Source organism: Sphaeramia orbicularis, chromosome 6, assembly GCF_902148855.1.
Source record: "Sphaeramia orbicularis chromosome 6, fSphaOr1.1, whole genome shotgun sequence".
Classification (NCBI taxonomy): Eukaryota; Metazoa; Chordata; class Actinopteri; order Kurtiformes; family Apogonidae; genus Sphaeramia; species Sphaeramia orbicularis.
The window spans coordinates 52,490,874-52,512,507 of record NC_043962.1 but is presented as its reverse complement, the minus strand read 5'-3'; the positions used below and the strand labels follow the sequence as shown (position 1 = coordinate 52,512,507).

Here is a 21,634-nt window from a genome sequence, read left to right as displayed (position 1 = left end):
AGAGAAACTACATCCAAGTCACACAAGTACACAGTAAAAGCCCTTCATTTTGGATAGTAAAAGTCGGATAAGCTAACAAATTTGTACGGAAAGTTATTCTGCAACCAATGAACACAACAGACCCCAAAACACTCATATTTTTCAGACAAGAAAAAATGTTATTTGCAGCAGGTGTTTTCTTTTTAATTCACCCTTTGACATTTCATTATTTAAAATGTCATACTTTGCTGCAACAACCACATCTTGAAAATGAAGTCATTGCAAATATTGTAAAGTGTGATTCCACCAACGACCACTAGGTGCTGGTCCAATTGATCTGACATTGAACTTCTGTCTAGAAATACTATTTTCCAGAGTTCAGTGTGGTCTCATTGTTTAAATTTGCCCCTCTATTTAATGTACTTGTGGGTATTTTGTAAATTATTACTTCATTAATAAGATTTTAAAGGTAATAAAAGACTTTGATAATAAGTTTATTGTTCCAGTCAGTTAGTTTTAGCAGTGTCTCCCTCTTATTAATCATTCAGAAAAACACAATTAGCAGGACTCTGGTATTCAAGTATTTGTCTTAATATGTCTGAAGGTTATATATAACAATTATCTAAACTTATTTCTGACTTTTTTTGTTTATTGTGCTTTAGTAAAGGGAAAGAAACAGTTGAGTAAATATTGTATAGAATGCTGTATTACTAATTCTGCAAAGCTGAGATGACTCTTTAACTCTACAATTTTTGAGCAGAGAACTTTTTATTTCCTGCAACAGAATGGCCCTCAAACAGCTGCCCACTTTCAATAAGTGATTGTTGTGTAAGGTTGAGATAAAGAGACAAGAGTTACAAAACAGAGAAAGGGGAGAGACAGGAAGGCTAAGAGAGGTGAGGGGGGAAAGGACGGATGGGAATCCGAAGAGAGAACCCTGTTGAATTAAAGATAAGGTTTGCCCTCGCCTTGTATTTTTGATGAGGAAGATCAAGTTTGGACACTTGCACGGTAGCGCAGAGGAGACCAGAGTTGCCACAGGGAGTCTCACAGCAAAATAAGGCATTACAGGACACTTGTGACATCCCAGGTAAAAGATGAAGTGATGGTAAAGAGGCCAGATGTCACTGGAGTTAAAGGTGACATGAAAGAGAAAATCACAAGAACCCAGATATAGATCAGGGCCAGAGTCTCTGTTTTACAGCCAGCTACCCTGTTCACAAATAAACCAAGACTTATACTTTATGTAAAAAAAAAAAAAAAAAAAAAAAAAAAAAAAAAAGTAAAATCTATGCAAAAAGACGTCACAGATGAAACACAACTCACTTAAGGTCAGCCCTTCAGACTGCAGTTCATGCTATAGTTTTGGGGTTTTTTTTCCAGTAAATTTGTCAGTAGTTTACATTGACATATTTCAGGCTCAAAGTATTGCAAATTAATTCGTATAAATACTGCCCCTCTGTCACACTGAAACTGGATTATTTTTATGGACTACACAACAATATTGGACGATGGCAGGTGTTTGGTAGTATACTTTTTGCTGCAACTGTATGTTTTTTCTGACTTCCCATGTGATTCTAATAATTTTATACCCAAAGTTCTTTCATTTTGTTACACAAAACCTAGATCTAGTGCAGCTCTTACTAAACAAGCACTTAATATCTGACCTGTCCAAATCTTAATTAAGACATTTTAAGGCCAAAAATACTGCCGCTAGGGTTTTAGACTTTAATGATTATTAAGACTTTTCAGAAACTGTAGAAACACTGTAAGAAACTGTAGGGTTCATGATGCATTTGTTGTCTGGGCTTCTTGTTTGAGTTTTCATCTGCTGCTAACACTACTGCCAACATCAAGCTGGTTGTATATTTAAACCAGATGACCATGAAAGACATAACAGAGAGATGATCTTCTGAAGATAAGGACATGGCTAAAAAAAGAGGATACTGTGGAGGAGGGAATCATCAGTTGGGACAGAGGACGACAATCTGTTAAGAGTAAGACAAGGAGGTACAAGCCGTATCTTCCCTCTCTTAACACAAGCAACATGAGATCGCTTGAAAATAAGAAGGACAAGCTGGTGGCGCTGGTTAGAACAACCAGTGAGTGCATTTTAATGTAGTTCACAGAAAAACGGCTGAAATAACTCATTCTGGACATTGTTATGGATGTTGTGGTGTTACGGCAGCATAAAGAAGGCAAACGGAGAAGGTGATGGGGATCACTGCTTATCATTAAAGAGACAACATGTTAAAGGACCGTGTCCAAAGTCCTGACAGTCAACTATTAGTTATTATATAATAATACTTCCAGACACATGAAACTTCATTATCAAAGCCTTTTATCACCTGCAAAAACTTATCAATGGAGCAATCATTTACAAAATGGCTACATCGAGGGTACAAATTAAAAGAATGGGGCCTTATTGACTTATAAAATGTCATAGTATTTCTAGACAGAAGTTCATTCAGTTATGATATTTGTAAATGCTATCCATCGAATCAAGAATCGCAAGAATCACTCAATTCAACTTCGTTCATTCCACGTTGACTTTTTTGAAAATTACAACTAAAGTAATGACCCTACATCATCTAAAGGCACTTTACATAGTCAGGTGATGACCATTAGTAAGAAAAATCCAATAAATCCCCAGTGACCAAGCTCCCAACTACAGCAGCCAGAAAAACAGAAGAAACATCCACCAGAATTACACTCAAACATACATAGAGCAGTAAAAAATCTAATATTTGCGTCTAAAATGTAGTGGAGTAGAAGTTAGAGATGCCCCGACTGTTAAATTCCTTTGTTTAAAATAACAATTTAGCCCATAGCACTGTTATTTTCTGCTTGTTCATTTTATTCTTACTTAAATCTTCATTATAAAAATAACTGAACAATAATTAGATCTTGAAGGATTTTATCACAATATCTCTGAATGAGAAAAAAAATCACTCATGTAAATGAATAAAGCAGTCATAAATACAACACAACAGATAAATATCATCCTCTGCCAAGGATACAATGACAACCATGCCAAGGATGATGTTCAGCCAATATATCTGTACACCCATATCAGAAGTATAAAGGGACTTCAAATAGAAAGACTTGACTCATGTCCAGTTTGTGCTGAATTACAGTACTGCAGTAAAAGTCATGAATGAAGTTAGAATGTTCAGACTGCACACTGTAAATGAGACATCACAGTGTGAATGAGGGTGTTTGACGTTAGCCTGAGTGTGTCAGTGTGTGTACATGTACATGTGTTATCCAGCCTCTGGGAGCCATCGTCCTGGTGGAAAGTGAACCCCCTCCCCCCTCATGAACCGTTACTATCTTTAGTCCATTTCCGTCGTGTCCTGTCACTTGTGTTCTCCCCTACACTCAGCACTTAAATCTGTTATCTAAACCTCCCGGCCATTCAATATCCCGTACTTCCCCTGCACAGGAAGCTAGGAAGGAGAGGGGAGGGGAGGGAAAGGGTACATGTAGATACATACACACCATGCAATTACACAAACACATAGGCACTCTCTGCTGATGTACACACCTCAGTCTGCAAAAGGAAATGACTGCAGATTGCTGTATCATTATATGCATACTCTACAAGTCTGACATACTTGATTAAACACAATGAAATGAAATGAACATATGACCACATAAGTCGGAAAGACAGAGACAGACACACACTGAAGGTATGTGACAGGAGGCCTGTCAGTAGATGACACATTGTCTGGTCAAAGCAGTGTCACAGCTAACTCTGCAGGGACATGGGAGATGGTGGAAGTAACCAAATCGTACCTTCTGCGATCTAATCACCTCTTAAACATAAACACACACACACATTATGTTAGCCTTAAGGACCATTCACCAACTATATTAACAGTGTGGCTCTAACCTTTGATCTCTGCTACAGCTGCATGGTTTGGTGAAAAAATAATAATGCTTTTATAGTAGCAATGCTACAATTTCAATTTGAGTCTGTTTGGGAAATGCAACTACTCATGTACTATTTATGGTGAATTTCCAAACTTATGACATAATCTACCAAAAAAAAACTATTCAAGATAAGTAGCAGCTTTCTTTTTTTTCTTTTTTTCCTGCTTAGTGTCACTAAATCCAAAATGTATAAGTTTGTGTTTATTTTTCTCATTTCTCCAATTAGATCTCTCTAAATTCTACATCTGGACCTTTACACTGCAGCCTTTAGAAATTAGATAATTGCACTAGATGATCCTGCACGTTGTGACAAAATTCCGAAGATGCCCGAGCTACCTACCGGCTCTGTTTGTAAACAAATGGTTTGTTTATGGTGGAGTACACTTCGAAATTATTCACCGTGAGAGAAGAGACTCTGGTGAGCAGTCACAGAAAGACTTACATATTCATGATCCTTAGGCTATGACTCGGGTTTTACAGTTTTGATGAAAAACTGGTGACAAAAGTCTCCTGCAGCTTTAAGATTCAGTCAGTTGTGACTCTCCTCCATCTCCATAGAAAAGTACCTTCTCTTTTCCACAGCAACGTGACACAACAACAGGACATCCATCTTCATAATGCATCAGAAAGAAGGTGTGTTATTAAAATATCACTGCACAAAACAAGTTGGTTTACAGGTTGTCTAGGGAACTCTAATTTCAGTCGTATCAAAGAACACACAGGGTGTACAAAAGTACTGACGAATGCTACAAAACTTCTTCAATTGTTCGCACGTACGATACTGGCTCTCAAAGGAAATTGACAAATGGTAGAGGACCAGGGAGATGGGCTTGAGCTGCCAGTTCTTCCTATTATTTGTCACCATCTGTAAATGAACATTATGTCCTTAGAAAACAGGTACATCATGCAGAGACACATAATAATCCTCGCTGGCCTCATTCACACCTGCTATTCTTAATGTGTTTCATGTGCTGACTTGATATGTGTTCAGAGCAGTTCAGTAGTCAAGGCTGTCGTTCAGCTAGAGGGCAGACTCAGACAGATGACAGACCAGGTGAAGCTTGGTAACATCCACTAATGTTAGGGCTGTATTTAGACAACATATGAATAGGTATTAATGAGTTTAACTGATTTTACTGAGATGGGTTGTTTTTTCCATTTTTCAAAAAAATAGGACCAATGGTCCTGTACCTCATCGGCATGTTCTATCAAGAATCAATAACAACTTGAATTTGTGAGGTTATCAGGTTCTGCCACTATGTTAGAGTCCTGCGATCAATGGAAGTGTGAGATACTTTAACTGGAGGATATCTCAATAAATTAAATGAAAGTCCAAGACTTCCAATAAGTGCTTATTAGTAAAAATATTGATATCTCTAACCATTTTCATGTTATAAGCCATCAAAATATGGCCAATTATAAGTAAAGGCAAATTTGTAATACTTCAAAAATTCATCAAAAATTCAAAAATCGAACTTTCTGAAAACTGTGAGCACACTTTGTTGACACTGTACAAAGGAAGATACATAACAAAATTTAAATGAACCTGACTGGTAGTTTTGGAGAAGAAGATTGTTGAATTCTAGGCATTGGCGACCTTGAATTTCAAGTTTCACATCACTCAAAGTTAAAGGTAATGGACCGAAGTCAAATTCCATATATGACTTTGTATCAGTGCTCAATAGTAATTATTATCTCAAAATATGGCCCATTATAAGTAAAGGCAAATTTGCAATACTTCAAAATTTCTCAAAAGTGTGAACACACTTTGTAGACATTGTCCCAAGGAAGCTATATATAAAATATTTCATGAATTCAACCAGTAGTTACATCTGAGAAGATGTTTGACGAAATGCCTATAGAAGAAGAAGATGACGACAAAGATGGCAACAAAGACGACAGGCACAGCACCTTCACAATAGCTCATGTGAAGGTAAAGCCAGTGAGCTAAAAAGCACAATATTTGACTCACACTTTCAAACCCTGCTGCCCCCCTTAACCCTGAAAAATAAAATAAATTAAACCCACTTTATAAACAGAAAGCCAAAACAAAATATACTCTGGTTGTCAGTGAGTTGAGGATAGAGTGAGAACAGAAGGAGTCATCAGAACCCAAACATCAGACCCCAGGCCTCTCCTCTGTAATGACATCGTGCTGCTGCTTACGCTCCATTCAGAAGCACTGAGGCTTGCTACTGCCAAGAGCTCCATGCAAAGCTTAATGGCAAATGCAGAGACAGAGAATGGACAAAGCCAAAAGCTGATGGCACATCTGTGTCATCATGCCACCACTGACGCCACTTAGCTGTCAACATAAACTCTTTGAATTGGAGTCAAAACGCACACAGAACCATGAGTATGTGTACTGCTGTTATGAGGACACATGCAACACAAAACTTCACCAGTGAAATAAAGACTTCTGTACAATATTGCTTGAATTACTTTTAGTGAATGAGTTTAGAATGGTATGCTGAACTGAAAGTCTTTTTCACTTGAGAGTAACATGGAGGATCTCTGACGTCAGATCTCAGAACTCATTTTACTTCCTCAGCAACACTTGTAGTGCTGACAGACTCTAAAGAATCAAACCAACACCATGATCTGCACTGTTGATTAAGTAAAAATAGGCCAGACTTATTGCATATTGGGGTTAAAAAAAATCAGAACCACAGATTGCAGACTTGCCAATTCTTTGCTGTCTGAAGGTATCAATGTTATTTTTCTCCAGCATCATCAAAACAACACTTTATACAAACCGTACAAGTAGGGATGAAAATTTCATATCATGGTTATTGTGACCAAAATTATCAGGGTTACCATTATTATCGTGGTATTGTTGAAATTGTGCTCAAAATGTTCAAAAAGTACTTATACACACACCAAAATAATTTAACCAAGTTGTATTTTGAAAAGAAAAAAAAAAAAAATACTAGGCACAATGTGCTTTCTGTTGGTAGAAACATTCAAATATTATCATGTAAACATCAAACATACAAATGTGCATTAAAGATGGAACCTTATGGCCATTGTTTGACCATTTTCCATATCAAGTTTAAGTTGTTTTAGTTTCTTATTCATAGATAGATAGACATTGCAAACTGGCATGCGCACCAGGAATGCTGCTGCTTCTCCAGGAAATGAGCAGTACCGTGAGTTTTCAAAGTGCAGTAATCGAACACGGTTATCGTGGTAATTAGAATTTAAACGGTAATACTAACCGTCTGGAATTTTACCACGGTTTATCGTTATACCAGTAATCGTTACATCCCTACGTACAAGTTACTCTGCCAACTAAGAAAACATTTTCGTCTGGAGAGATGTAAAACAATCACATAATAGCACATAACCTGGCTAAAATTAATACTAACAACCATTAGAGTTAGGTCAATTTCAAGATGGTCAAAACTGGGGTACTCTAAGAACTCCACAAAGAAAAGCCAAAGACTTAATATCAACTGTGTCAAAGTTACTGTGATTACGCATTTACTGATTATGTTATGTCCACACATACAGCTCTGCACTGGTGGGCCATCAGGGCCAGGAAGGACTTCTCTGGTGGCCTAAAGAATCACTGATCTACATTTACCCCCTACATTTTTATATTTGTTCAATGACGATGTATTAAGTTATTCCCAATAGTCTATTCTTTTCATTTCAAAGCTTTACTCTTGGTTGCACTGCTTCCAGTCATGTCTGTGTATGTTAGAGCATTCGTCCAATCATATTTCAGCCATCATGTGTTGCCAGGTAAAAATAATCTGCCTGGAGGCCTTCAGAATCAACAGGGCAGCCTCTGGAGCTTCAAATAAAATGAATTAACCCGTTGCTTTAACCAAACAGATTTCATGTTGGCCATATGGGGGCGATTGAGCAGGTGTACAATAATGTCTGCATTTTCATGTCATTTGATTGCATGGTCATAGTGCATACTAGTTAGAGCTAAGTCAGCTAGCAAACTGTATCTGTAGTGACTTGCATGAACTAAAATATATTGGTTTAGATTTAATAGCTCTTGATTTTGACACAGACATACCGAAAAATAATTAGCAATTTTGGTGTGTATACTGTATATTATAAACATTTTTCTGTCATTTTATTCAGTAAATATTGCAGATTGGTTTTGAGATTATGTATATGTAGAGCAGCTGTGGATGTAGTGAAAGGAGACCCTCTAAGCTGTGTTCATTGGGTTTCTTGCATTAGTAATGAAATTCATTCTTGCTATGGAAGATGCAACGCCCTGTTATTTCTACAGAACTGATGGTACCGCATTGTTTTTAAATGGTGGATGAAAGACATCACTGACAGCCTAGGTGTGAAATACACAGCTCTTCACTCTCTGTTCACTCGCTCTTTTGACAGACAACAGGATTAGTTGGAGCTTTTGAAGAAATGAAAAACAGGATCAGTGTAGCCACAAGAAAGTTTAAAAGCCTCCTTTTCCACATCAATAGCATAACAATTCCCTGGTAAATAAATAAATAAATAAATAAATAAAAATTACAACAACACCACATTGGTGCAATGCCACAAATAAACTGGACAACAATAGAAATTTTCACAAAATATAACACGTTAAAGAGTTTTGTAGCAATAAAATTTGCAATTTGGCCTTTGTAAAATACAGTAATTATGGTACTTGTGTAAAAATGAATAACATAATTTCTATAACACTATTGTTTCTACATGTAACAATGCAATCTATATGCCCCCTAAGAAGCAGACCATAAGACAAATTAAGACTGTGAGACAATGAGGTTACCCAGCTTGTCAGTATCCAGGTAATTACAGCACACTACATTGTACAATAATTGACAGTTTGAAGGCACTTTTGCAGTGACAACAGCATGCTACTATGGAAGTTCGCAGTGGTCACAGAGGTCTCGGTCACATCACTCACCCCTACAATAATGTGTGCATGAGTGACTGGAGGAGATGGCCTTAATAATTTAAATTCAGGAACTTCCCCATCCTGCCGCCCACGTACCCACCTCAGGCCATTTGCATCCCTCGTCCCTTCCCCGTGCTGTCCTCACTGTTTCCGCCCACACTCTGTGGACCCATTAGGGCAATGGAGGGGAAACATGGAGGCAGAGCGGAAGGGAAGCACTATGAGGACATCACGGTAGGAAACACTGAGGAGACAACCGGAGGAGAGGACTGTGAGTTGTGATGGAGAACAGGTGATGAGAGCTGACAGGAGGAGTAGCACTGGGGGCTCCCTGCTCTGAACCCAACCTAACACGACAGATACACACTACAGTCCAGCCACTCACACACAAACACACACTCTACTTGGCAAATTTACATCCACTGACACATGTATGCACACATGCCCATTGATGCAACTGCACTCACTTACACAGAGGATGAATTCAGCTACACCGGGACAGTTTTTGAGATTCTATGTCATGTTCCCCTTTTCGTCATCAGTTACAAAAATAACCCAACACATCATACATTGCTGAATTTGTTGTCTGAGTTGTCTACTTTCATCATATACACAAATTAAACATACATGATATTTGTATATGCGCTGGAGATTGGTCTGGAACCTACTATCAGTCAGACTATGTTGGAGACATGATGTGGTTTAAGTGCTCAAAAAGGATATTATTAAAATATTAAAGAGCTTTAAATAAAAATCTAACACATTTTTGACACATTGCAGAATTAAATATTCGTCATGAATTCACCAGTTCATCAACCAACCGTTCATACATTCATCAGTGCATCAGTTCACAGTGTCATCAACTGAACATACTATGCTGTTTTACTCATGCTGTCCCAGTTCATCTGAATTCACCCTAAAACTGAACATAGTGGTAGCTGCAGAGCGAGAATGAGTTGATTGTGTTTAACTTTACAAGATTCAGATGTTTAGATGATGTGTTAATAGTGAGTGAGGTGATAGAAAAATTATTGTGTGTCCCAGTTGTGTTCTTATTACTGATTAGTCTTACACAAGTGCTCTAATCTGTTATGGTCTTTGTATGTCTTGTAGTGTAGTTTTTGTAGTGTCTTGTTCTTTGTATCAAGAAGATGATATTCTCATCTTACCCTGTATGCTAAATGTCATCCTGTGTGTGAACTGTTACCGTTATCAAGATGTCACCATGTACGATAAATGTCATACTGTGTGTGAACTGTTGTCATTATCATGTGTCTAATGCATGCAGTAAGTGTCTGACATAGCAACCTTTGGGTATAAAAGTGTTTTCCTTTTGAATGGTTAGCACAGATTCACATTCACAAATTGACTATCCTTCGGTTAGCGAGTGTGCACAAATAGGGCCTTGGAATAAAGAAAGCGTTTCTTCTTCGAGCACTCTTTCTCAGAGTGGTGATTTTCAGAGTGGTCTTAAAATCTCACAGCAGGTAAGGCTGTGGATAAGTCTGATGTAGATGTATTAATAAACATGACACCGAGGAGCAGCCAGGGAGTTAAACTGGCAGCCTACTGGATCTATTATTAGCACTGATGCGGCTGCTGCTCCCTGCATGTTTGAGGCCCCAGGGGCCCGGGCACCGGCACGTGGACTCCTGCTCTCACCCTGTCGCTCTGATCTCCTCCTCAGTTTTTCGGTCGGACATTCTTGGGCAAAGTGGAGTCGGAGGAGGGGAAAACGTAGTGAAATCTCAGAGAGTCGGCTTGTATATGGTTTCAATCGTGTCTGAGAGTTGCTGCATCTAAAACCTGGTGTATTCTTCTGCATCAGGGGCTACAGCAGTCACGTGCATAGGTGAAGAGTGCCTAGTCCAAAATTAAAAAGCACATTAAGGCTACGGTATCAACAGAGACACCATGAGGACTGCAGGGGAGCTGTGATTGGCTTATTGAGTTTTCTCCTGCAAGTTTGTGAATGAAGAAAACCAGGACAACACTCCAGAAACAGTGAGTGATTGTGAAGTACATTCCCATAATATTATGCGCATTTATGCTGAATTTATGTTTTTCTTGTGTTTTTTACATCATTATCGCTGCTGTTTTTGATTATTTGATTATTAGTTGATTATTTTGCTGCAATGGCACCTTTCAGTGGGTATGATATGTTAGTCACAAATTGGATACTTGGTCCTTTAAGTGTATGTGTTAGTAGCAGCAAAATGGGAAAACATAAAAATCAGAGTGATGTTGACAAGGGCTACAGTGCAATGCCTAGATTACTGGGCCAGAGCATCGTCACAACAGGACTTGTTAGGGGATCCATTCTGTAGTGGATAGTGCCTACAAAAAGCACCTTTCCCACTGGATGTCAATCCAGCTGACCATCGTGGGATGTGCTGAACAAAAAAACATGGATCCTGATCAATGAAGGCATCATGACTTACAGCACTTAAAGGATGTGCCTCTAATGCCAATGAACCAGATACCACAGCACACCTTCAGTGGAACTCAGGCCAAGGGTCAGCACTATTTCTGAGATATACTGTTATGTTATCAGGTGTAACCCCAGCATGTAGCCTCTCCTCTCACTGTATGAGATGTAAAGCCATAAACAACTGCTGCCCTGAATGAATGAACACATAATAAGGTCTGATTATGCTACAAATGTTGAGGGCAGTGAAAGCTGAACATGGCCGTCAGCAGTAGCATCACTGCAAGGACAAATGTACGTAGAGGGCAAAAAATAAACAATAAAAATAATAATTGTTGCTGTTGTTGTTGTTATTATTAGTAGTAGTAGTAGCAGTAATTATAATTAAATCTTTTTTTTAACGCAATTTTAAAAAAAAAACCAAAAAAAAAACAACATTTTTTGGCTTTTTACTAAAACATCACTGGTCTGTCCTCTACCTTTTTACTTTTTCTTTACTAAAACTATAAGGTAGATATCTCTGAATAAATTAATTATATAACAAGAAGCAAACAAGTTTAGTTTAGAATTTTTGTTGAGAAAGGTCTCCAGTGGAATAATCTTGATTTGGCAATTTAAACATTTTTCATAAATCACAACCTCAATTATTATTATTATTATTATTATTATTATTATTATTATTATTATTATTATTATTATTATTATTATTTTATTTAACCTTTATTTAACTAGGAAGCCCTTGAGATGAAATCTCTTTTTCGAGGGAGACCTGACCAAGAGGCAAATCAGTACAATACAAATGAACTAACACAGTATAAACTTAAATACATTTAGCCCAGCCCAAAATTTATTTTCTATGTATCTATCCACCCTTCCATCCCTCTACCTATCCTTCTCTCTATCAATATCAGCACTTTAACTAGTCTTACAAGTGGCTAATATTTCACTTTTTGTTATTCTATTTCACACCAGTAGATGACAGTATTTCCAGAAGAAGTGTTTGGTACAATGTGCCACCAAACTAGAAAGGAATCATATGTGCCTAAAGTTTACAAGTTATTCCATTTTTCAACCTTTCTCTACCTTAAAGACCTGCAGCATCTTTAGTACGATGTTGTAATTCATTTTCAGAATGAAGAAAATTAGCACAGATTTTACTCTCATCAGATACTGCAGCAGAAATACCAAACAGCCCTAATAAAGACCTCATGCAGCAGCATTTACACTGGATTAAATATTTCATCCCTCAACCTTGCATATTTCCTAAACTGTGTAAAGCAGGTTACATTCTTAAAGCTCATTAAATCTGCACATTACAATTCACCTACATTATTCTCAGGGTTTTGCCTGCTCATGCAGGATCAGCATTTGTAAAGTAAGCAGATCATGCTAATTTACATGTAAGATTTCTGCCTTGCAATATTGTTAAAGTCCAAGTTCAAGGCAAGGTTGCTGTACTGAACTGTGACAATTCCCTTAGCTGAAACAAAATGTAATGCTAATGCAATGATATTGAGAATGTATAATCAGAGGTGAAATACTTTGTAATGTATCGAAGATTTACCCAACCTGCCACTTTTGGAAGAACCTAAGCCAAATTAAAGTGAAGTTTCAAAACTGACTTTTCCAAAAAAGGTTGCGGCAAGTTTTTTTTTTTTTTTTTTTTTTTTTTTTTTAAAGTTCCATGGGTACTGATTGTCATTTTTTTAGCTTTACCTAATATTTGTGCTTAGATATGCTTGTAACAATGATACAAAATGATTTGAAATTCAATGTTTTATCAAAAAACATCAGAATTTCTTGCATGTGGACACCCAAACATCTCTCGCATACATCTACATCTTCAACAAACGAAGTGAGAATCCTGAATCACACTTAATAAAAAATAAAACAACTTTTCTGCTAATATTATAACATTAAATGTCTGAACCTGACATCAGCGACAGCAGAGACTGAACTACAGCCTGGTGAACACTGCCACCTGGTGGTCACACACATATCACACATGTTAGACCTGTCCTATCACAAGTTAAAATAAAATAGAGTTCATTTATACACAATTTTTCTGACAAAAAGTCAAAAAAACAACAGCATTAACACATATTAAAGAAAGCCTGGCCAAAACAAAATAATCCCCACCCGCAATATTTCACCGGAGTACCTTCACCTTTAATTGCAAGACATGGTCACGATGGCGCCCTTAATGCCACGCAATGTTTATGCAGTGTCAGAATAAAAGTCACAACATTTATTTCTGTCCATAGTTGCGTTCATTTGTGCCCCAGGTCTTGTATTGATGATGGAGAGTCAGACCACTGTCACTGTGTAAAGTCTCCATTATGTCCCAAAGATTCTCAATGTGGTTCAGGTATGAACTTTCTGGTGGCCAATCCATGTGTGGAAATGATGTCTGATCCTCCTGAACCACTCTTTTACAATCTGATCCTGATGAATTCTGGTATTGTCCAAGTCCAACTTTAAGCTCTCAATCAAACCAATGCTGGTTTAAGAAACGAGAAGCTACTCACTGCATCGGTTAGGGTTAAAGTACTTGGTGCAGATGAAACACATTAGTCCCTGCAGTAATTATCCCATCAAAGGATATGAACTAATGACTTAGTTAAGTCCAGGTGAACACTTTTATTTCTGGCCAATTTCAACATCCAGTCTACTTATGTGTAGAGTGCAATACTAATTTCTATTACAGGAAATTCACTGACGCAAAAGCTCAGGTATTTCAAGCAAAATCAAAGCACAAATGTGTCACTGGGCCTCATTCACAAACAGTGGGTATGCACAAATCTATGCTTAAACTCTGCGTATGATCATTTGATGCACAAATGCGGGATTCATCAATATTTTCTTACACAAATTTGTTCTTACTGTGCAAATAAATTTAAAACTGACTCAGCCCATGTGTACGCACAAATGAGGAAGACCAAACTGACTTAGAAAATGCAAACACATACCTTTTAAAAACATGCAGAGCATAAAAATCCATATTCATTAAAACGATTTAATTAACTTTTTTTAAATCATTAATTTATTAATGTATTGGCCAAATGTATAAAACCACCATGAAATTGACACACTTTCACCCTCATCATTGTAACAATGTCAGTTGTTTTAGTTAGTATTCTTAGTAAGTCTCTATTCCATTAATGCTAAAATGTTATATTGTTTAGGTGACCGGGGATATGGCCTTAAAACATGGCTGATGACACCATATGCAAACCCTGAAACCCCTTAAGAGGTGCACTATAAGAACATACATGCCCACACACGCGCCATAATAAAGCACACTTTTGGTGTGCTTAAGGGCTATTGGATGTGTTTGGCTATAGACGGTGGCAAACTACTTTATACCCCTGAGAAGGTAATTTCCGTGGTTATTCTGTTTTTTGCCTTTTGGCTCCATCACTTCTAACAAACTGTGAAATTTACTACTTCTCTCCTCACATAACCGCTTCCTTTATCCACAAATCAACTCTCGGCAACCGGCTTCCTTATATGGAGAAATGGGGGCGTGGTAGTATACTAATCACAAATTGTGAACATGCACCTGTCAATGTAGAATGATTCTGGTTCACACACATACGCAAGGTGGTGAGAACAAAATTGGCTGGTGCACAGATGTCAAAAATCCCTGTGATTTTGGTATGCACTTATGTTGTGCGCAAAGTGAGAACTTTTCTACACACATATTAGTGAATGAGGCCCATTGTGAAGCTACAACATGAGCAGGCTGCTCCCAGTGTTCATCGCAAAATTATTGACCACAAACTCTTTCCAACTCTGCTTTTAGAAAAGATTTTCTCACTCGCACATAATTGAACATCAGGCCCCTCCATTGCTTCTCAGGTGTATTTTGATGATGAAAGTTGTGTCGACCAGACAGTTATCGGGGTTTTCTCTGACTTAAGTTTCTTGACACCGTTCACTCATAATGTGCAAATTTGAAGGTACCACATGATAACAGAAACAGCTGTGTTCTGCGATTAACAGAGCAATCTGACCGTTTTGAGAGTCATATCATGTGTTTGGTTGCTTTGGCTTGGTTTTTAGGTGATCTGACAATTTTCAAAAACATTGCAGTTGCAAGTAAATGGTCATTTCCATCAGATTAGACATAATAAAAAGTTCTAAATGCTTCAAAGCACATCTTATCAGACCAATTTATTTAGTATTTGTAGAAAGAGTTAAGTTTGTAGGTCTAATTTGAGTAGTTTCACTCAAGTTCACATTATTATTATTATTATTATTATTATTATTATTATTATTATTATGCACTTTAACTAATAATGATGGTGTGTATCTCTTTACTGCAACATTCCAGTTGCCCCTTGTGCACTACAGCTCATCTCTGCAGATTCTGTATCGTCATAAACCACGTTCTTCTTGTAATATTGCATTTGTATGACAGATGTACTGTATCATCTCACCAGTGTGTTGTAAACTCCTTGGCCCAACTCAATGACACGTGGGTCAGTGGACTGAGTATCAGCAACTGTTGGACTGATCTGTGGGGAATTAAAAAAAATTAATAATTATACAAATAATTATACAAATATACTACATCAGGCTAAACCTAAACCCTATATTAAAAACTAGAGCCCGACCAATTGATCAGCCAGCCGATTAGTCAAGCCATTATAGCTTATCACTGATTAATCAACATCGGCCAATATGTAACCGATTTATTAACTTTTTTACTGCGGAGATTCTGTTGCTGCTCCCGTGTGTGTGTGTGTGTGTGTGTGTGCAGCCCGGAGAGTTAGAAGAACAGTAAAGCGTGTTGGTTTCACTTTCACCTCTGCTCGGATAATTACGCTATCATCCCCCCACACACGCGCACACACAATCACGGAATCACGGACCGCTACTCCCCTGTTCCGACAAGCATGGACCGCTAATCCCCCACTCCAACACTCCACCACCACCACCACCGTCCAAAAATCAGGGACCGCTACCCCCACCGTTCCGACAAGGATGGCCCGCATATCGCCCCTGCTCCGACACCCACCATCCGAAAATCACGCCCCCCCCAGTCTTATGAAGTATTCACCCCCCCACGCACACCTATGTCCGTGCGCTTCCCATCTACCTCACAGTTTCATTCTGCAGACACATCTGGGTATTAATAGTGTAGGGGAGATTGGGGACAGTTGAACATGGGTCAGTTGTAACTCTTGCAATTGATCCAACCAGGAACAACTTAGGACTCACCTAATTTACTCTGCACATGCTCAGTTTAGTCCTTAGTCCACATGGGAAGTTGTAGTGCCTTGAGGCAGACACATCCAAATTAGTGAGGGAAAACATAATTTTTATGTTTAATTTTTCATATTTGTTCCTCTAATTATTTTTGTGATTACATAGTTTGCTTTGTAGTTGGACTCATTAAAGGTCGGTGTCACTTACATTTTAAAGAATGATTTACCAAACAATTTTTATGTCACTACTTATAAACTACAGACACATCTTTTTCAAAAGTCTGCTCTCCTCAACATAAAAACTACCACATCTACAACCCATGGTTCCCCACAGGTCACAGACTAGTCTAATATAAGACTATTATACAGCGTTTGAAAGTTGTGTAAATTATCTTTATGAGACAAAGATTTACGCAACTGTTAATCCACGTGTTCACAATGATCTAATATAAGACTATTATATTCGGTGTAGATCAATGTTCTTATTTCATATATCGGCCAATATATCGGTTATCGGCCAATATCAGATATCAGCCAATATATTGGATATTAGCTTTTTTTTTAAGCCCCCAATATCGGTATTGGCATCGACCCAAAAAAATCCCATATCAGTCAGGCTCTATTAAAAACACTACATTCCTGCATATCCAGATCATTGTCTTCATCCATTTCACTCTTTAAAAATTGGGTTTATGGAATTTTAATTTTGATCTGCTAGATTTTTTCAGGGAGTGAAGCTCTCATTTTTTCTTTAAACAAATTTTAAAAAAGAAACCTTCTACCTTGTTCCAAGAAGCTCATATCGTCCCTTTTCACTTACTTCACACATCAGCTGTGTTGGTTTGTATATTTCTGTAAGTTAACTGGTCATTATTTGATATTAAATACTATATTTGATGTCACAATCATCCTATGCTTTTCAGCTTCACAAATCAAGGCATTCTTAATAATGCCTGAAATACTAAAAGTAAATAAAAACTTGAAATAAAATTAATGGTTAAAATTAAAAGTAGTTCCTCAAAAATAAAAGTAAAAATACATTTAACTAAAATAAAACTCAGATCAAAAACCAAACTGGAAGACTCAATGAAAATAAAAAAAACAGGACAGAAGATTGCTTAATATTCTGTAGGCACATCATCTCTTGAGTCATGAAGTGAGACTGAGCGGACCTGGATAGCAGTGGGCTGTGGGGTGTGGAGGTGGGGCACTCGGGGATAGACGTCGGTCAGGTGGGGAGGAGGATCAGGGGTTGACCTCCGGCTGTGTTGTTGTAGGACTTCCTGGTACGATCTGGAGTCAAAATTCGTCTTCCACATCAGCACCTGGGAAGTCAAGAGATATTCATTCATATTCATCACATTTACTGTTATCATTTAATGTCTAAATCAATCTTGTGCGTGGTTTCACTGCTCTATGAGTGTAAACCTATGCAATCCAACACTTTAAGGTATTTTAAATGACATGAGTTAAGATTAGCTCATTTCTAATACTGGCTTCAATTATTAAGACTAGATTAACTAGTGAAAATCCAAGTTTTTGGTAATAAATGTAAAATAATGACTTTTATTTTACTATTCAGTAGAGAGTACAACCAAACTCTGCAAATATAGCAAACACATATACTGATGAGTGTATTAACATTAGCAAAGTCACCAAATCGGTGCTGTGTGTGAGTGACTTTTCAGTATTGGTAAGGGTATTTTCAAAATAAACTTGACTGACAGACAGTGAAAATACCATACAGTACATAATTTTTTACACCGGACTTCAAATCTTCCAAATTGTCTAAAAAAGTTAAATTTGAGGACCAGGTATCATTTCTACAAGTCAGTTATATTCAGTTTTACTCATATTGCCCCGTAGTTTAGATTTTTTGAAAAATAATTACTACTATCTTCGGTTGCTCCTTTTAGCGGTCACCACAAATCATCTGCCTCCATCTGACCGTGTCCCCTACATCTTCCTTCACAGTAGTTACCTGCATGTCCTCCTTCACCACATCCATAAATAGTCTCTTTGATATTCCTCTTTGCCTCCTGACTGGTAGCTCCATCTTCACCATCCTTCTACTGTATTCACTATCCCTCCTCTACACATGTCCAACCACCTCAATCTGGCCTTTCTCACTTCTCCTGCCTTCATGTGCTATGGGAATTACAGTAAATACTAGTTACGAACTCAAAAATTGGACATGAACACCCCATCATCGTATATCGTACATCGTATTTTCCAACAGAGAACTGAAAAAAAATTTGATATACGAGCTGCTGAGATAAAAATAACCTTTGAACTTTTCAACATGGCAAAGAGCAATGAGGGATTCATCGCAAATGATGAACAGTGCTTTTATTAATGTCCTGCTACTTTTAGATGATGAGTTTGCACATTTATTGCCTACAAATTTTGAATTCACAAGTAGACAGGATCATCTTCCCGACAGCTTGTGAAAGCAGCATTTGTCCTCAAAGCTTCCAACTTCTGCTAACCCTCTGATGTACTTGTTTTAATCCTGTCCATCCTTGTCACTCCCAAAGACCATCTCAACATCTTCAGCTCTGCCACCTCCAGCTGTGCCTCTATTCACCAGTGCAGCCATCTCCATAAACTACCACCCTCTACACCAGGGGTGTCCAATCCTGGTCCTCGAGAGTTACTATCCTGCATGTTTTAGATGTATCCCTCTCCCAACAGGATTGGACACCCCTGCTCTATACTTTTGCCTTAATTTCTGCAGATGCTACTTTGTCACACATCATACCTGATACTTCGACCCTGCCCCCACTCTCCTCTTCACCTTCAATCTAACCTTCCCATTGCTCTGAACAGTTGACCCTAAATACTTAAAATCTTTCACCTTCTTCGCCTTGACTCTTTGCAATCCTCAATGTTTCACCTCCCTCCATTTCATTCATACATGTATTCTGTCTTGCTGCGGCTGACTTTTATTCCTATTCTTTCCAGTGCATACTTCCACCTCTCCAAGTTTTCTTCCACCTGCTCCCTCCTCACCCTATAGATTATAATGTCATCCGAAAACATTTTTTTAAAAAATACATAATGCAATCAAATTGGCTGAATGCAACTGATTTTATGTATTTGTCCCAATTTTGCATCACATGTACAGTCAATTTCACACTTTTTTTAAACTTGCATGGCAATTATAAAGTTCTATTATAAATCTATTATAATGTAGCTTTATTGGCATTCAGCTTTTTCAGAGATTAGGTTTGCAATGATATGCATTAAAGTAGTTTCACTAAACTATGCCCTACAGATACCATCTACATGCAAGGGTTGGATAAACCTCTCAGAGCTTTGATGATGAAGGGTTTTGAGAGAATGTCAATGACTATTTAGTAAAAACACCAACCTGACCATCTGTTGCCCCGGAGGCAAACAGATCTCCAGTCCTAGAAAACTTCACAGTTAGCACAGCCCCCTAAAAAACAATGTAAATGATGGTTCATTTATAGATGCTTGGATTTGGAATGTGGATGCATGCTGTTGAGACTAACCACAGTTTGTTTTGAGCTGCACCACTACCTTGTGTCCGTGGAGGGTGTAGATGAGGCGTCCTTCTACCAGGTCCACGATCTTAACTGTGCTGTCACTGGAGCCACTGATAAGGTAGTTGTTTGATGGATGGAAGGAAAAGCTGTTGATTCCCCCAGTGTGAACTGAAATGCACAACAACAGCCACATCCATGAAAGTCATACACATCAAATGGCTGATAATAAGCTGTTCTGATGTTCTGATAATGAGCACAGTCTTCATGAACCCCCTTATACCTTGATAATGCTGAATGAGCTTGTTCGTCCGTAGATCCCAGATTTTAAGAGACCCGTCAGAGCCCGAGGAGGCAATGCAAGTGCCACTCGAGTTGAAATCAACAAACGATACCGATCTGTAAAAATGGAAATCTCAGTGGAGGCTGATGTGTAAAGAATATTGATGGATCAAACAATGCTAATGTACCAAGATGCTTGAAAGTTACCCTCCATATTCAGTGAAACAGTTGATGCACTGTCGGGTGGAGGTGTCCCACAGACGCACAGAGCGGTCATCTCCACCAGACGCTATGAGCCGCCCATCTGGAGAAAATCTGCAATGAGAACGACAAAAAAGTAACTGTATGCAGCTCTGATACACACTTACACACTGTTACAATACACCCTAGAGCAAGTCCAGACAATCAGAGCCTCATTCTACACATTCAATACTCTACTCTTATCAGTCTAGAAAAACATGGTCCAGGATCTAAAATACAGGATTATTTAGTGTGAAATGTTCGTAGACACTTTGAATGATGTGCTGTGACGTGAAAGAGCAGCAGTCACATGATAATAACTATCCCACATGTCAGTGTTTTCTGAATTTCAACACAAATTCAGAAAACACCTGCAGAAGCATCAAGTAGAACTGCCTTTCCAAAAATGAGCCATGGAGTTGGTTTACTGGGTCCTTAATTGTCAGACTGAAATGCATGACAACATCCTCCTGAGATCAAGCAATGCATTTCTATCCTCTGTCAGGGACAAAGACTCTGCAGATTGATAAAAAAAAACAGTCCATTGCAAAAAGGACATTCTATAAATAAATTATATGTAAAAAAAAAAACTGTTGCAGCATCCTGTTTTCACCCAAGACAACTTATTTTCCTACTTAAATTAATATGAGTTTAGAATTGTTGACCTCAGCAAAGTCATGTGAAATGTAGAGAAGAGATGAAAAAATACAAAAAAATACAAAAATAAGAGGAAAACAAAAGAAAAAGTAAGCAGAGCTTACCAATATCCCACGCTCATTTGCACAACACTACCTGCTCACTGATACCCTTCCAACCCAGGGAGTCATTTTGAGTCTTGACTTACAATCTTTTGAAAAACCTTTCAAAAATGTGTTAAAAAAAAAAAAAAAAAAAAAAAGCAAAAATTGAGAGAAAGGACTGCACACGTGTGTCAAATTTGAAAAGAATTGGGTGAAATGGGTTGGACAAAAATCTCAACAGAAGGATGAGTGGAATTATTATACCCCTGCCACAGGTGTAATAAAAGACAAGAGGCAAAAAGAGGACAACAAAGTATCAGATTTAGGGCAAAAATTATGTAAAAGATACATGGAAATGACATAAAAAACACAAAAAAGAAAAAAAAACAATGTAAAACAAAATGAAAATAATGTAA

The 21,634-nt window shown here is 37.9% G+C and overlaps 1 protein-coding gene across 1 annotated transcript in view; it reads right to left on the bottom strand.

Moving 5' to 3' along the window:
* The window catches only part of poc1b (POC1 centriolar protein B), a 97,101-nt gene that overhangs the window by 70,081 nt on the left and 5,386 nt on the right, over positions 1-21,634 (bottom strand). The window contains exons 5-10 of the mRNA XM_030136331.1: positions 20,446-20,553; positions 20,240-20,355; positions 19,994-20,127; positions 19,821-19,889; positions 17,620-17,772; positions 15,677-15,754 (exon numbers count right to left, since the gene is read on the bottom strand). Of these exons, the coding sequence (XP_029992191.1) occupies positions 15,677-15,754; positions 17,620-17,772; positions 19,821-19,889; positions 19,994-20,127; positions 20,240-20,355; positions 20,446-20,553 (658 nt within the window). The remainder of the gene's footprint in view (positions 1-15,676; positions 15,755-17,619; positions 17,773-19,820; positions 19,890-19,993; positions 20,128-20,239; positions 20,356-20,445; positions 20,554-21,634) is intronic.